We start from the raw sequence: 15,705 nt of genomic DNA, 5'->3' as shown, positions 1-15,705 counted from the left end.
CATTTGCAAGGCGGAGGGTTGCTCCCACACCGTTTGTGATCGGACTATTCAACTATGGATGGACCGTAAAAGCGGGCGACACAGCCACCAACCAAGAGAGTTTATTACATGGAATATGTTCCTTTTATTCCCGACATGTTATGGTACCATGGGATGGGTGGGAGTGAGTCGAATACGTAGCGCCGCAGAGCAATATCCCGTTCTATCTACTTCTCAATTCATGGGTGAATTTAAAAAAAAAAAAAAATTAATTTGTAACTTTATAAGAAAATTTAAGAATTAAAATATTAAATTTATAATTTAATATATGAACCTGAACAAAATAAAATAAAAGAAGAAGAAAAAAAAAAAAAAAACGGGGGAAAAAGGGCTGAAAGCGGCAATGCTATAATGACAAAAACAAATCGGTTACCAACGGCGGGTTCCACGAGTCTCGTGTTCCTCTGTTTCTGCCCTTCCTCCTCTTCTTCTTCTTTCCGACTCTGAATTTCGATTCAATTTCTCTGAAACACACAGATAAACAGCCACGCGAGTGAATCGAGGAAGAAGAAGAAGATCCACTGGACAAAATTTGCTCAGATCTCCACCTTCACGCATTCCGATGTCTGGTTTTTCAATTCTTTCTATTATTCGAAGTCTTTTGCTTAATTGTTTATGTTCAAAATCACTGCAATTTGTGAATTTCGGTTCTTGATTTTGTTTTCAGAATTGGGATTTCTGTTTTTAATCCCTTGAAGTATTCATTCTATCCTTTTCTCTCTCTGTCTCTGGTTCTGTGCTCCTCGCATGGACGGCTATTACGTATTCTCATCGATCTCAACGGTTAGTGGTTCTCTTCCTTCTTGAGCTGTGCGCAATTTCCCTCTCTTTCTAATGGGGATTCTTTTGACTATGCTGTTCGCACTTGGAGGTTTGCTGTAATGTGTGTAAATCTGAGCTCGGCAATTCTCGTTGGTGTCGATTTTTTTTTTTGTGTGATCTCATTCTGTGATTTGTCTTCTCTCGTCTATGCTGTTCGATTCAGTTGATTCATTCTCCGCATTCTATTTTTCTTGTTTTGCGTGGTTTGTTCTGAAATTTGTTTTTCTTGTCCAGTAGATTATTTCTGGATCTGGAGTGGTTGATGTTTCTCATGATGATTCTACCTGTTCTTCGTTTCCATCGATTTGGAATCGGACGGACATGGCAGCCATGATTACGCGGGGTATGCTGGTGTTCTACGGTGGTATTGGCCTAGGGTTTTGCTCTGGGGTTTTTCTGTGGTTTCTGTTGCCATGGGCTGTGGAGGATCCAAGGTAGACGAGCTTCAATTGGTGAGTCTCTGCAGAGAGCGGAAGGAGTTAATCAAAGCTGCGTCTCGACATCGTTATGCTCTGGCTGCAGCTCATGTTACGTATTTTCAGTCTCTCAAAGACATTGGCGAAGCTATACACAAATTTGTCGATGAAGAGATTGTGATCTCTGGTGCCGAATCATCATCCTCTCATGGCTCTCCTGTTCTTACACTGCCATCCGATGAAGGGAAAGGGAAGAGGAAGAAACCGACATCGGGCGAGAATCACATAAGCTCGTCTTCGTCGTCCCCGATTTTACATTCTCTTTCGATTTCACAGTCTCCTCATGAGGACGAGATTGACGGTCACTTGCATTTATCATCTGGATCGGAGTCAGAATCTGAACACAACTCTTCCGGTCATATTCAAATTGAGGATAGCCCTTTACATGATGAAGGTTATAGCCATCCTCCTTATGCTTATCCGCCAAGGGATTGGAGCTCTCCGACGAATAGCCATCCTCCTTATGCTTATCTGCCAAGGGATTGGAGCTCTTCGATGAATACATACGCCTATTATATGCAGAGGTCAACCACTCCGGCAACGACTGTAATGTATAATGGGCCGGAAACACATACAGCTTCAGATGGGCAGTGGCCTGATCCTTCGCACAATTATCCACCATATCAGCAGTATGGAAACGGAGGGTTCTATGGGTTTCCAATGGGTTCACCACCGGATTACAGCTTGCATAATCAGCAGCCAAGGCGCCCTGCTACTCCACCGCCTCCGCCTTCTCCGCCGACGGTCTCTGCTTGGGATTTTATGAATGTTTTTGATGACTACGATAATGGTTACCAGGTTTATAATTCGGCAAATAAATATGGGTATGGTTCCATTCAGAGCAGTCCTGATTCCAATGAAGTGAGGGAGAGAGAAGGGATACCTGAGTTGGAAGATGAAACGGAGCCTGAAGCTCTGAAAGAAATTAAAGAGAGGAAGAAATTGAACGTAGAAGCAATAAAAAAGAATATGAATTCAGGGGAGGGAACTTCAAAGTTTGTACCTCAACAGAGTAGTGAGGACAGCTCAAAATCAGTGCCATTGCCAAATAGTGGTAGCTCAACGGTAAGTAAGGAAAAGGGAATAAATAACAGTCCTGATACAATTGTGTCGAAAAAATCGGAACAGGAGGAGTCAGTGGGGAAGAAGGAGGTGAGTTTCGAGATCGAGGAGACTTCGACATTAGATGTTGAATCTTCAAAGAAAAGTAATTTAACCGCATTCACTGCTTTTGGTACAAGGGACCTCCAGGAAGTTGTAAGTGAAATTAAGGTTGAGTTTGAAGCTGCTTCTAGCTATGGGAAAGAGGTTGCCATGTTGCTTGAAGTGGGGAGATTGCCTTATCGGTCTAAGATCGCTGTACTTAAAGGTTGGTACCCTTAAAACATCTCTCTCTCTCTCTCGCTCTCTGAAAGGGTTGATTGATTATTTAACATATATGTTTTGGCCCTGTTTGATAATCAATTTTTAGTTTTTGAAAATTAACCTTAACACTATTTATGCTATAACTTTATTACCCATGTATTCGAGAACCACTTGAAGTTTGGAAAACTAGAAAAAAAAAAAAGTAGTTTTTAAGAACTTGTTTTTGTTTTTAGGACTTGACTAGGAATTGAAGTGTTTGTTCTAAAAATGTGGAAACTATAATTAGAAAATTTGGAGAATACATGCATAAATAAAAAAACAGAGAACTAGACTTGAAGTAGCTATCAAATGCAGCATTACTCTTTGGATCCTTTCTATTTCCTACTGCTTATACAATTCCCATATAGGTAACAAATTAGTTTGCGGTGTTACAAAAATTCCTGTTATTGTGCAGTTATTCTTTCTCGGATCCAGTACTTGGTCGCCCCTTCCTCAGCATCTTCTCGGCCGCCATTGATTTGGTTGGACCCTAAGACTGTGAAAATGGCTAAAGCATATTCTGGGTCTAGCAGTCCTGGTAACGAGCTTGACCTGAAATCTGGAAGCCTTTCATCTACGCTGGAGAAGCTTTATGCATGGGAGAAGAAACTGTATAAAGAAGTTAAGGTATTGATGAATATGAGCTATATGCTAATTATTGCTTCTTGATTATGTAGTTGATTCGATTTGATTCCAGAGGTGTTCCTTAATAAATGCATTCAAATATAAATTTGTAAAGAGTCTAGATAAGCTCGATAGATTGGCATCCTTTTTAATGTCAACACCGTCAAATTTGGTGAATGCGTTTTAAGATAAGGAGAATTCATGTCTACACAACTAAATTCTACACTAATAAAAAAGAAAGGAATTGTTACTGAGTAAGAACACATGCTTTTGATTTTGATTCAATGAACCTGTGTTTTGTACTCTACTTTTGCTGAAGAGAACGCAAGCTCATTCTCATTGCGACTTTCTTTTGGTTTTCTGTTACTAGACCAGTTGTTCTTGTGATCCTTGCCATTCGCGTCTTGTTTTGTTGCTGGAAAGTGTCGGCTTTAGCAAAAAGAGCTTTCTCGTGTAGGTGGCAGATGCGTTTAGAAAAGTTCTAAATGAAATTGTATCCCATATGTTAGTTACATGCTAACATTAAAAATACTCATTAAGCCATTTTCCTTCCTGCTTGACTATTAATTTTATCTACGTGGTTCTAGCTTCCTAAGTATATGAACGACCGTTAATGATGACCGGACGTTATGAAATCATGGGGTGAAGATAGCTACAATTTTTTAGGTAGAATAAAAAAAAAAGACTCGAATGATGTTGTGCAGTTGGCATGAAAACGCTGTCCTATTCATAACAAATCTCTAATGTGATGTTCTAGGATGGATGTATGTAGCTTCATTGCTTTTAGTTAGGTGTTTGGGTATAAATAACTTTCCTGACTACTGTTTTGTGTTTTTTGCCAGGATGAAGAAAGGTTACGTGTTATTTACGAAAAACTATGCAAGAAGTTAAAAAGGTTAGACGACCATGGAGCCGATTCCTCTAAAATTGATGCTGTGCATGCCTCTATTAGAAGATTATCAACCAAGATCGACGTCTGTATCAAAGCCGCTGATGCTATATCGAGCAGTATACATAAGTTACGGGATGAAGAACTGCAGCCTCAATTAACTGAGCTGATTCATGGGTATTCAAACACTTCCAATCTCGATTATTCAATTTTTTATAATCTATCGTTGCAATGATTTGTGAAAATAGATTTTATATCCATAGTTTAATGTTTATTGAGGGAACTTGCTAAATCACCGATCAATATTAATATTAATTTGAAGAGGAAATGACATTACAGATGGGGGGTGGATTTGGTGTGCCAGGACGCTGGCTCCGAAGGGGGTGGATTTGGTGGGGTCACACATTGGTTGGAGAAAGAAATGAGTGCCAATGAGGACACTGAGCCCCAAAGGGGGTGGATTATAAGATCCCACGTAGGTTGGGGAGGATAACAAAACACCCTTAACAAAACACCCTTAACAAGGGTGTGGAAACCTTTCCCTAACAGATGTGTTTTAAAAACCTTGAGGGAAGGCCCAAAGAGGACAATATCTAATAGCGGTGGGCTTAGGCCGTTACATGCAATGTGCATAAGTTATTTTAACATGGGCTTTCACATGATACCTTTTGAATTCTTGGATTATATCACTATAAACAGCATATAAAGATAACCTGCCTATTAACTTTGGCAGTTGCCATGGCATCTTTGTTTGCAAGTGGCTAGACATGAACATGTAATAAATTTTGCTCTTTTTTACATGCAGGTGGATAAAAATGTGGAGATCCATTCTCAAATGCCACCAGAAACAATTTCAAGCACTCGTGGAGAGTAAGTTTCGATCATTAAAAGCTAGAACGGGCTCGAGAAGAGATGAGAGTTTGAAAGCTACTGTGGATCTTGAAGTGGAACTTGTCAATTGGTGCACCAGATTTAACAATTGGATCCACACCCAAAAAGCTTATGTTGAATCATTAAATGGATGGCTCTTACGATGCCTTAACAAGGAGCCTGAAGAAACCGCCGATGGAGTCGCTCCTTTTTCGCCAGGTCGAATGGGAGCTCCACCGGTTTTCATTATTTGCAATGATTGGCACCAAGCTATGCTTGAAATCTCAGAAGATAAAGTGGTTGGTGCCATTCATGGTTTTGCTTTAAACTTGCATGAGTTATGGGAAAGACAAGATGAGGAACAACGTCAGAGAATCAAAGCCAACTTCCTTTACAAGGATTTTGAAGAACATCTTAGATCCTTAAAAATCGAGAGGGCAACGATAAAACCCGACCAGGACGAGGCATCGGGAGGAACTGTACTTTCAAAAGCTCCTACAGAAAGTGGAGTTTCGCCACCAGAGGATGTGAAAGTTAATTTGGATTCATTGAGAAGGAAGCTATATGATGAGAGAGCAAAACACAAGGATGCCATTAAGCTGGTTCACAATGCTGCTTCAAATAGCATACAGGCAGGCTTGGTTCCAATCTTTGAGGCTTTGGAAAAATTCAGTTCTGAGGTCACAAAAGCTCATGAGCAAGTCAGGCTTTAAACCTAACCTCTTACAGGCTAATACCCGAAGTACGATTTGGCCCGCTACATCATGTTGTCGCATTTCATTCGGCTGGACAGGATTGTACCACAGCAGGTTGCGTGCACTCGGGGGACTCGCTACAACATACCGGCGCTCGTAAATCCTGGTAGATTCATGTAAGAATCCCCTCTCTTTCATGTGCATATATATATATATATATAAGCCATTGAGATGATCTGGTGTATGTAAACTATTAGTCTAGCTAGCAGATAGAAGCCATGGAAATGGATTAGACACACTGAGATAAAAAGAATGAATAAGATGTAGCTAGAAGTGAGATTTTTGAAACAGAAAATTGGATGAGAAGAGAGGGGTCTTCTTAGGATTAAGGAGAACACATTTTAGAGGTTTGCTTAGTGTTACAGTCATGCTTGTCTAGAGCGTGTTCAAGTTCAGAACGAGTGCAATCCTGACACTTAGCACCTTCATTGGAGGAACATAGATTTTAGAGGTTTGCTTAGTGTTACGGTCATGCTTATCTAGAGCGTGTTCATAATTGTATTGCAAGTTCAGAACGAGTGCAATCCTGACACTTAGCACCTTCATTTGAGGAACATAGATTTTAGAGGTTTGCTTAGTGTTACGGTCATGCTTATCTAGAGTGTGTTCATAATTGTATTGCAAGTTCAGAACGAGTGCAATTGTAACACTTAACACCTTCATTTGAGGAACATAGATTTTAGAGTCTCTTTAGTGTTGTGATCATACTTGTCTTGAGCGTGTTCACAATTGTGTTACGAATCTCGAACGAGTGCAACTGTGCCACCTTCTTTGAGAAATGATGTATAGAAATTCATTTATCGATACATTTTTTTAGATTCTTCTAGAATCTCCGAGATGGAAGAACTTCCCAAAATTTTGACGAGGAGTACCGTTGTTGAATTATTATTATTTTGGATTAAATTGAGTAGTAAGTAATGTATTGACGTTTCTTTTAGGGAAAATAAGTCAAATTTAACCATGAATCGTTAGGTTTTATGAATTTCAGCTTTAAACTTTCAATTTCATTTATTTGATATATCTATTTATTCACTAATTTTAAATAAAAATAAAATAAAATTATGCAATGAAATTACCTTATAAATTTATAATGTGATTGACTAATCTATGCTCAAATTAGCAATAATTAAATCATTGTTACAATTTATTTCTTCTTGAAAAATATAATATGGCAATCATTTTTTTTATTGTAATTATTTTTTAATTTCATAGGAGAAAATGCAAATATTTAACTTCATTACAAAAGTATTAAAATCAGAATAATATTTTAATCAATTTAATTTTAATAGAACATTAAATATTTAATATTTTGGTGAATTTTAAACATGGAATAGGTAAATTAAATATTAAATTTTGTAAATTAAATAATCACAATTAACGTAATAATTGTGGTGTAAAAATAAATAAATAAATAAATACGCATTATAAACGCTTTTTTTTTTTTTAAATATGACGAAAATAAATTGTAAATGCCAAAGAGCTCAGAGTGGTCCTATCCAGGTTTGTCTTAAGCATGCGAAGCACGTGGTCGGCAATGGCGCGATTTTCTCTCTTTTCTTGATCTCTCTCTACAATCAATGCTGTAAGTAGGCGAGGGAGAGCTCTGACCAATGGCTATGGCTATGGCGATGGCGTCCGCCGTTTCTCTCTGCTTTGTTACTCTTTTTGCTTTACATTCTTCTTTCTTCGTGCTCACAGTTGCTGCGACGTCCGATAACCCGGAGTTCGTCGTCGAGTTGGACCGTTCTAACTTCACCGACTTCGTAAGCAAGCTCGATTTCCTTATCGTCTCCTTCTACACTCCGAGGTATACTGATTTATCTGCTTAATTTGTGGTTCTTTTGTGTAGTTCAATTCCTTCATTGCGAGGTTCTTACTTGTTGCTTTTGTTATTTTACCTCTACGTCTTACTATCTTAAATTGAAGTATGTAAAACTAGGTGTTGCCGTTGTTTTGTATGTTTCTTTCTTCATTTCGTTGTGGATTGTTCACTTTTCCTTGTATTTTGGTTGGTCGGTACTATCCTCAAAAACAATCGCGCGTTTCCTTTTTCTTGGCTATTAATCGTGGCGTTTGATTACAACTTGCAATGATTTCGTTTCAGATGTGGACATTGTAAGAGGCTGGCACCGGAGGTGATATATATCTCTGTTCCTAATATCAGTAATTTGTAATCTGATTTTCGGAGTGCTATTGGACTGATCTTGAATCTCGAGAATTTAGGTATCGTAACTGACTGACTTGTTGAAATATTTTGCAGTATGAAAAAGCTGCTAATATTCTGAGTAAGCATAATCCTCCTTTGACTTTAGCAAAGGTTAATATTTTCAATGAAGCAAATGATGGACTTGCTGGATCCGACGGCACAATTTCTATCAAGATTGTGAGAGAGGGAGGTAAGAATGTTCAAGAGTACAAGGGCCCTCGTGATGCAGATGGTATTGTTGAATACGTGAAGAGACAGTATGGCCCTGCCTCTGTTGAAATAAACACTCTGGATGATGCCCAAAGTTTCATATCTGACAATAAGATTGCTATTGTGAGTACTCTATTTTGGCTACTCTGATATTATGCGAAAATTGTTACTCTTTGATTAGGAAGAATTTGTTAGAAACTTGACGAGAAAGTTTAGGAGATCAGTTGTGTTTTATCCAATACTCATGAGATGCATTTTATTTTTACAACAACACATAGAATTGAAAAGCATAAGTGCTTAAGATTGCTTTGTTCCAAAAAGCTCTATTATTCGGCTTCAATTATTTGTTTTGACATATTTAGATCGTGGGTCATTTTCAACCGAATTCTCATATTTTCTCTACTTGCAGGTGGGCATATTCCCTCAATTTTCTGGGGAGGAGTTTGAAAACTATACTATCCTAGCCAAGAAATTGCGTTCTACTGAAGAATTTTTTCATACTTCAGATGCCAAACTTCTTCCGCGTGGTAAATCATCTGTCACTGGTCCCTTAATGAGGGTGCTCAAGCCATTCGATGAGCTCTTTGTTGATACTCAGGTAAAGGAGAATTCTCCATGTCTCTATGTTCTTGAATACCAATTATCCTGTCAGATCATAATATGCTGCGAATTGGGATTCTTATGGAAGCTAAACTTTCAGGATTTTGACGTGGATTCCCTCGAAAAATTTGTTGAGAAATCAATTGTACCTACGGTAACTATCATGGATGGTGACAAGAGCAATCAACGTCTAGTTGATAATTTCATGTATAATTCAAATTCGAAGGTTAGAAGGAATCTAACAGTTCATTTTGTTATCATGGTTCAGAGAATATGCTAAAGTTATTCTTTTCTCGAGAATTTTCTAATCAAAATTCCGTCTCCAAATTTCGTAGGTCATGTTGTTTATAAATTTTAGCAGTGAGATTGCTGCTTCCTTTGAATACAAGTATCGTGAACTTGCAGAGCTCTACAAAAGAGATGGCCTCAGTTTTCTGATGGCAGATATTGATGCTAGTTTGCATGCGATTAAGGTCCATAATTCGGTATCCCTTTATTGTCATTGTAACTTTGAAGTTATTTATTTATTTGGTTACTCCCGCTTAATATATATGTTCAAAAACTTCAATGTTCTCTGTTCTTGTAAATTACAGCAATATGGAGTTAAGGATGGTCAAATACCCTTTATTATCCTACTAAGTGATAAAACAAAGTATCTGAAATCCAATGTGGAGCCTGATAAACTTTCTCCTTGGTTGAAAAGATATAAGGTGATACCTCTCCCTCAGTTCAAGTGTTCCATATTCAAAATTTGCGAGGAATTGTTTCATTTCTCAGCCTCAGTTTTGATTGTTAATTAGTTCATATTGATTGCTCTGGGGTTTTCTTATGACTAGTTTCATTTCTGCAGAATAGAGAATTGGAACCATACATAAAATCTGAACCTATACCAGAGCATAATGACGAGCCCGTGAAAGTGGTGGTAGCTCACACATTTCAGGACATAGTTTTCAAATCAAGGAAGAATGGTATGTATAAGCACATTCATTGGAACACATGTGAGTTTAAACGGTTATTTAATGCTGTTTTCGATTTTGATCTGGGTATTTACATGGCTCAAAATTGGAAATTGATCCTATCACTTTTGGTTAGTGATCTTGCATTGCAACTTAATTGATCAGTATCCAGAGAAAGTTGTTAATGGAGTGAAAATAGGGATTGCTGTGAATTAGTTTATGATATTCAACCATTGAAATTGCCTGAGATAACCGTGAAATATGGAACACGTTACTTTTTGTGTCGTTTAATAACTATTTTGTTTTCTCACAACTTTTTAGTAAGTTTTCTCGTTTCTGAAAACACATTTGAATTCTTAGCCAAATTTCAAAAACCAATTCAAGGTTTTTAAAATTACTTTTATAGTTTCAAAAACTTTTGAACACGTTATCAAACAAGAAAACTATATGTGGAAGTAGTAGTGGTAAGAAATAAAATAGTTATCAAACGGGGCTTTTGTTATTCAGTTTGCATTTCTTAGTTGCATGATTACAATAGGATTGGCACGTCCCTGATACATGCTTCACTGCAGTTCTGCTCGAGTTTTACGCTCCTTCGCATAAAGCCTGCAAACAGCTGGCTTCAGTCTTTGAGGATCTTGCCATGGCATATCGAAGTGATTCTGATGTCATAATTGCTAAATTCGTAAGATATATTCTATACCCTTTTTTAGTGCTTCTCTGCTACATTTTGTTATCTTTATACGCTTGCTTGCTCCGTATGCTAAGAAATAGATGCACATCATAGTGGCTGTTAGCACAATAAATCCATTTTTTTAGCATGCATGAAAACTGAAAAAAAAACAGTCTCAGTGATTAGTTGCCAGTGATTGCTCGGTTTTGACCTTCGATCGAAGTTGTCAAAACGAATAACGAAGCATAATGAAACACTCACAAATCACACTTCGTACTAAAATACTTTAATCACAATACTTTTTTTACTCCAAAATAAGTTTCTCCTAGAAATGCTTAACGATTAATAATTTCTCATATGCTCTACTCCACGATTAATAAATCATGGGTCAACAATGTACTTATATTATAATATGACATGTAATTATTTCAAACAGTTTATTAACTTTTCAATGCATGATTGCCACACCCCATGATTCCAACGTAATGCTTAATGTTCAACTTTGAATAAGTCGAGCTTCGGACATATATCTATTAAAATAAATATTATTTTTGTCCAAATAATAGCTTTGATGATCTGAATAATTGCATCCCTGTCCATCTATTGTCCCTAAAACTCCTATAAATTCTTGCATCGCATCGTTTTGAGTCGTTTTCGAAGTAAATTTACACTCATTTTTTAACATTGACGTACATGGTGACTTCTTCAGGACATTTTTGCAAATGACTTAGTACATGACTTTGAGATCTGGACACTCCCTACTATTTACTTCAAGTCAGCTGATGGGAACATATCAAAATACACTGGGTATGCAACGAAGAAAGACTTGAGAGATTTCATTGAAAAGAATAGGTCGAAAGCTGCTGATGAACATTCAGATTCAAAGGATGAGCTCTAATGGCGGTAAGCTCTCTGTTCTTACACATTACCTGTAGAATGTTTCTATTTTTCTTTTCTATGGGTATCAAATGGGTTAGATCTCTAAACATTGCTAGCTCTCTACCCTTGAAAATTAGCTTAAAGTTAGCAAACGTAAATCATCTTAAATCTTTTGATATTAGTTTCTCTTTGATTGGAATTTAGGATAACCAATGGTGAGAGATATTTTATAGGCTAGAGCTTAGATAGGTCGATATTAGATGAAAGGCTAAATTAATAAAAATATCTTAAACTTTTTACTTTCTTTCAAACAAATACTTCTAAACTCTTAAAAGTTTTAATTAACACCCTCGAACTTTAAAAAAAATATTTAAAAATACTTTTACCTTAGTTTTTGAACGAAAATAATTAATATTTTATTTTAAAAAAATCTTTCTAACCCCAGCATTAATACCCTTTTAACTTTGTTAAAAAAAACAAAAAACTCATAAATTGTTTTTCAACTTTTTATTCATGAATATTTTTTAAATGTGATATTATAGTTTTTTTTTTAAAAAAAAAAATTTGTTTGAGGTTTTCAAAAAAGTTTGATGGTATTAATGAATTTTTTAAAAATCTAAAAGATATTTTTGAAACAATTTTGAAAATTTGAGAGTATTTTTTAAATAAATTATTAAACTATAAGATGTTTTCAAAAAGTTAAATATTTTTTTTAGAGTTTTTTTTTTATATAGTTTAACGATGTTACTAAGACTTCAAAAATTTTAGGAGTATTTTTGTTAGATAAAGTGCCAAAATTATTGTTATTAATTTAGCCATTGATCCAAGTTTTTGGGATCAAAATGGTATTTAACCCTAAATTAAATTAGGATAATTAATATAATTTAATTTTCAATATTAAAAAATGATTAAATAAACATTAACTAACTATGATATTAGATTTCGTTCTATAATATTATCAAAATCTTATGAATTTCTCGGTAAATCATTGCCCCAATATTTATACAAACATAATAAAAATTAAAAAAAAATCAACATTTTTCTCTTAAAATTAAACCAAAAATAATGAACACTCAATTCATTTCAACATCGAAACCCTTCGAAGCAAATTATTAATTGCTATATCATAAGCATCTTGGAATTTCCGAATCAAATTATTCGAATCTCCATAAACCAAGCCAGGCATTAGTTCATAAACAATATACCTTCTCATTTCCTCTCTTTTTTCCATTGAAATCCCTTTCAATTTTTCCACCACATTTTCTCCACTTCTCTTCAACTCTTTCTTGTCAATCATCACTGAATATTTCCCATAATCCTCCGGTAAATGCCATGGATACTGATAGTACGCCGTAAACGGATCGAAAAACACTGGAATACAACCAGAAATCAACGAATCAAAAACCGATTTCCTCGTCGGACTGTCTCCGGGCGGCTGCAGGCAAAATTCTGACTCCAAAAACAGCTCAATCACCGCCTCCGGCCGGTCGCAGTCTCCGCTCGTGCAGTCCATATGCCGGCAGAGCCGTTCCGCCGCTGCTGCTGCGGCGCAATGGTCGATTAATAACGACCGTATGTTCTCCAGCGAGTCGGGTCGGGCTGCTCCTGCGAACCCGACGAGATGTTTCCTCTTCGATCGGTGGGCTTTTCGTTGCCAAGCGAAAACGTTGTCGTCTGTATGAGGATGGAAGAATGTAGGATGGGGTATTCCGACGTCGTTTTGATGCCATGGTTGTCGTTCGATTAAGAGCTTGATAGGGTTCTGTAATTCGTCGAATTCTAGAAATTTAGTTCCCCAATTTGCGTTTCTTCGAAAATCCCATGAGATTTTCCCCAAAACAAAGACGTGATCCTTGCCGGAGTTTTGAATCCATGGCTTCTGCTCCGACAGCCATTGAATTAGCTCTAAGCCTAATGAATCCTTCAGAGAATTCGTTACATTGTTCTTGAAATGCCATCGGAGAATGTCCAGTCCGCCATAGTAGGGCACGTAGAAAAGCTTCGCTTCGTCTTGCTTGTAAACTCTGCAAGGATGCTTGAGAATCCTGGAATGGAAGATCGGCTCGAGCGCGTACTGATGAGTATTGTACCATCCTTTCCCCAGCGCCGGAATCGGATCTCCTAACCCTTCGTTCCTGAAATGTTTGCAGAAATCCATCCATGGAACCATCTCGCCGCACTGCTCCACCAGCTCTTTATTGAACTTCGCCGGAAGTTCGTACACGTAAATGCCTCTTCCGCCGCACTCCGCCGCTCCTACATTAGTGTTCCCCGTCGACACGCTCATCCACGACCTCTGCCGCCGTAGCTGCTCTTCAATGGCCTTCATTGCATTCATAATCTCCTCTTCGTCTCCGCTTCCGGCCGTGATTCGACGTCCATTGACGGAATGTTCGCCATCGTCGTCGTTGATCTCCTTGTTCTTCATAGATTCTGCAGAAATGGAAGGTTCTGGAACTTCAACGATCTCCTTTATATACCCATTATTGGAACTGGAATTTCGTAGTGTTTCTGATTCCCTGTATGGAAATACTTATAAATAATTATTTAAATTGAGAAATAAATTGTTTTTATTTCAAAACTAAATTCTAGAATATGTAGAAAAAACTAAATAAAAAAATATTTTATGGTTATTTATAGAATATATCATCACTAATCATTAAATATTTATATCTAACGCTCCAATTAATTAAAAATAATAATAAGGAGAATTAAATCAATTTAACGCTAGCTGTAATAATAAAAAAAAAATCAATTGAACATTTTTATTTTTTATTTTTTATTTTAAAAGTTAAAGAAAACTAATTGTGAATAAGCTAGGGATTATTTGGTTAATAATGAAAATAATAATAATAATTTATTAAGGTTAAACTAAAAGTTTCTTAGAAAATTACAAATAAACCCTTAAAACTTTCAATTTTGCATATTTTTGTATCTATTATTTTACTTAATTAAATCTATAAAAAAATAGAAAATATTCCATTTTCATTTACTTTTATAAAATTACAAATAAACCCTTTCCAATTGGTTTGTATCTATTATCGATTAAATCTATACAATAAATATATATATATCCCATTTTCATTAACTTTTAAAAAATTATAAATAAATCCTTAAAACTTTCAAATTTGTATAAATCTATAAATATAAAGTTTCATTTTTATTCCCTTTTTAGAAAATTGCAAATAAAACTTTCAAATTGGTAGAAAATTACAAATAAAACCTTAAAACTTTCAAATTTGAAATTTGCATAAGCATTCATTCACTTTTAGAAAATTACAAATAAATCCTTAAAACTCTCAAGTTTACATAAATTTATACCAAAGCGGAAAAGATCCCATTTTCCTTACTTTAGAAAGTTGCAAATAAATCCTTAAAAACTTTTAAATTTGCATAAATCTATAAATAAAAGATTAAAAAAATGTCCCATTTTCATTCACTTTTACAAAATTGCAAATAAAACCTTAAAACTTTCAAATTTGCATACATTCATTTTTAGAAAATTACAAATAAGTCCTTAGAACTCTCAAATTTACGTAAATTTATATCAAAATAGAAAAGATCCCATTTTCATTTACTTTTAGAAAATTGCAAATAAATCCTTAAAACTTTCAAATTTACATAAATTTATACAAAATATATAAGGTCCATTTTCATTACTTTTAGAAAATTGCAAATAAATCCTTAAAACTTTCAAATTTGCATAAATTTATACCAAAATAGAAAAGGTCCCATTTTCATTACTTTTAAAAAATTGCAAATAAATCCTTAAAACTTTCAATTTTGCATACTTCGACCTTCGACCTTAATCGATTAAATCCATATAAAAAAAATGCCCCATTTTCATTCCCTTTTTTAAAAAAAAAAAAAAAGGTACTAAACTCGTAATTTAACAAAAATAAAAACGAAAACATTACCGGAGGGCGAGCTCGGGACGACTATGATTAACAACTTGGATCGGAATCTGAAAGTCGGGGCGGGAGCCAGCAGAGAGGCAATAAAGATTGGTAAGCTTTCTAGAGGAAACCCAAACATGAATGAATCTCCGAGAAACAATGGAGGTTGAAGAAGACCATAAAAGCATAAACAACGTCAAGAAAATTGCAGCAGGGATTCCGTACAAAACGGCGCCGTATAGACCCGCCTTCCTTCTTTCCTCCACTTTCTTGGATTGCTTGGTAATGGCGGACGACCTTCTAGAAACCGCCATTTTTGGGCTGGACTGAAGAAGCTTGTAGGTCGTGGCCATGGCTTCTCTGGTTTTTTTTTTTTTTTTTTTTTTTTTTTTTTTTTTTTTTTTTT

At 35.9% G+C, this 15,705-nt stretch overlaps 3 protein-coding genes across 4 annotated transcripts; 2 read left to right on the top strand and 1 right to left on the bottom strand.

The window, feature by feature from the left end:
* Nucleotides 1-392: 392 nt before the first annotated feature.
* On the top strand, nt 393-6,051 carry LOC111443211 (nitrate regulatory gene2 protein-like). 2 transcript variants are annotated; one of them, XM_023080928.1, is made up of 6 exons: nt 393-603; nt 707-822; nt 1,099-2,706; nt 3,157-3,368; nt 4,208-4,431; nt 5,060-6,051. In XM_023080928.1, the coding sequence occupies exons 3-6, from the start codon at nt 1,275-1,277 to the stop codon at nt 5,835-5,837; spliced, it is 2,646 nt and encodes an 881-aa protein (XP_022936696.1). In that variant the 5' UTR covers nt 393-603; nt 707-822; nt 1,099-1,274; the 3' UTR covers nt 5,838-6,051. The 2 variants fall into 2 exon arrangements, with proteins under 2 accessions (XP_022936696.1, XP_022936697.1); XM_023080929.1 differs by having other exon boundaries at nt 1,096-2,706.
* Nucleotides 6,052-7,397: 1,346 nt separating this feature from the next.
* On the top strand, nt 7,398-11,622 carry LOC111443213 (protein disulfide-isomerase-like). Its single transcript, XM_023080931.1, has 10 exons — nt 7,398-7,686; nt 7,984-8,014; nt 8,140-8,418; nt 8,705-8,893; nt 8,996-9,121; nt 9,231-9,368; nt 9,489-9,605; nt 9,746-9,863; nt 10,424-10,536; nt 11,234-11,622. The coding sequence occupies exons 1-10, from the start codon at nt 7,490-7,492 to the stop codon at nt 11,420-11,422; spliced, it is 1,497 nt and encodes a 498-aa protein (XP_022936699.1). The 5' UTR covers nt 7,398-7,489; the 3' UTR covers nt 11,423-11,622.
* An 835-nt stretch (nt 11,623-12,457) lies between these two features.
* LOC111443212 (xyloglucan-specific galacturonosyltransferase 1-like) lies at nt 12,458-15,639 on the bottom strand. Its single transcript, XM_023080930.1, has 2 exons — nt 15,321-15,639; nt 12,458-13,922 (listed from the first exon to the last, which is right to left on the bottom strand). Exons 1-2 carry the CDS (start codon nt 15,611-15,613, stop codon nt 12,482-12,484), a joined length of 1,734 nt encoding a protein of 577 aa, XP_022936698.1. The 5' UTR covers nt 15,614-15,639; the 3' UTR covers nt 12,458-12,481.
* Nucleotides 15,640-15,705: the final 66 nt, after the last annotated feature.

Source organism: Cucurbita moschata, unplaced genomic scaffold (assembly GCF_002738365.1).
Source record: "Cucurbita moschata cultivar Rifu unplaced genomic scaffold, Cmos_1.0 Cmo_Scf00005, whole genome shotgun sequence".
Taxonomy (NCBI): domain Eukaryota; kingdom Viridiplantae; phylum Streptophyta; class Magnoliopsida; order Cucurbitales; family Cucurbitaceae; genus Cucurbita; species Cucurbita moschata.
Note: the sequence above shows the minus strand (reverse complement) of the source record. Positions and strands in the feature narration are given on the sequence as shown.

Coding starts and splice junctions, on each gene's coding strand:
- LOC111443212 (XM_023080930.1), bottom strand. CDS start 15,613: ATGGCGGTTTCTAGAAGGTCGTCCGCCATTACCAAGCAATCCAAGAAA. Junction 13,923..15,320: donor CGTCCCGAGCTCGCCCTCCG/GTAATGTTTTCG, acceptor ATTTCCATACAG/GGAATCAGAAACACTACGAA.
- LOC111443211 (XM_023080928.1), top strand. CDS start 1,275: ATGGGCTGTGGAGGATCCAAGGTAGACGAGCTTCAATTGGTGAGTCTC. Junction 3,369..4,207: donor AACTGTATAAAGAAGTTAAG/GTATTGATGAAT, acceptor GTTTTTTGCCAG/GATGAAGAAAGGTTACGTGT. Junction 4,432..5,059: donor TTAACTGAGCTGATTCATGG/GTATTCAAACAC, acceptor TTTTACATGCAG/GTGGATAAAAATGTGGAGAT.
- LOC111443213 (XM_023080931.1), top strand. CDS start 7,490: ATGGCTATGGCTATGGCGATGGCGTCCGCCGTTTCTCTCTGCTTTGTT. Junction 8,419..8,704: donor CTGACAATAAGATTGCTATT/GTGAGTACTCTA, acceptor CTCTACTTGCAG/GTGGGCATATTCCCTCAATT. Junction 10,537..11,233: donor ATGTCATAATTGCTAAATTC/GTAAGATATATT, acceptor TGACTTCTTCAG/GACATTTTTGCAAATGACTT.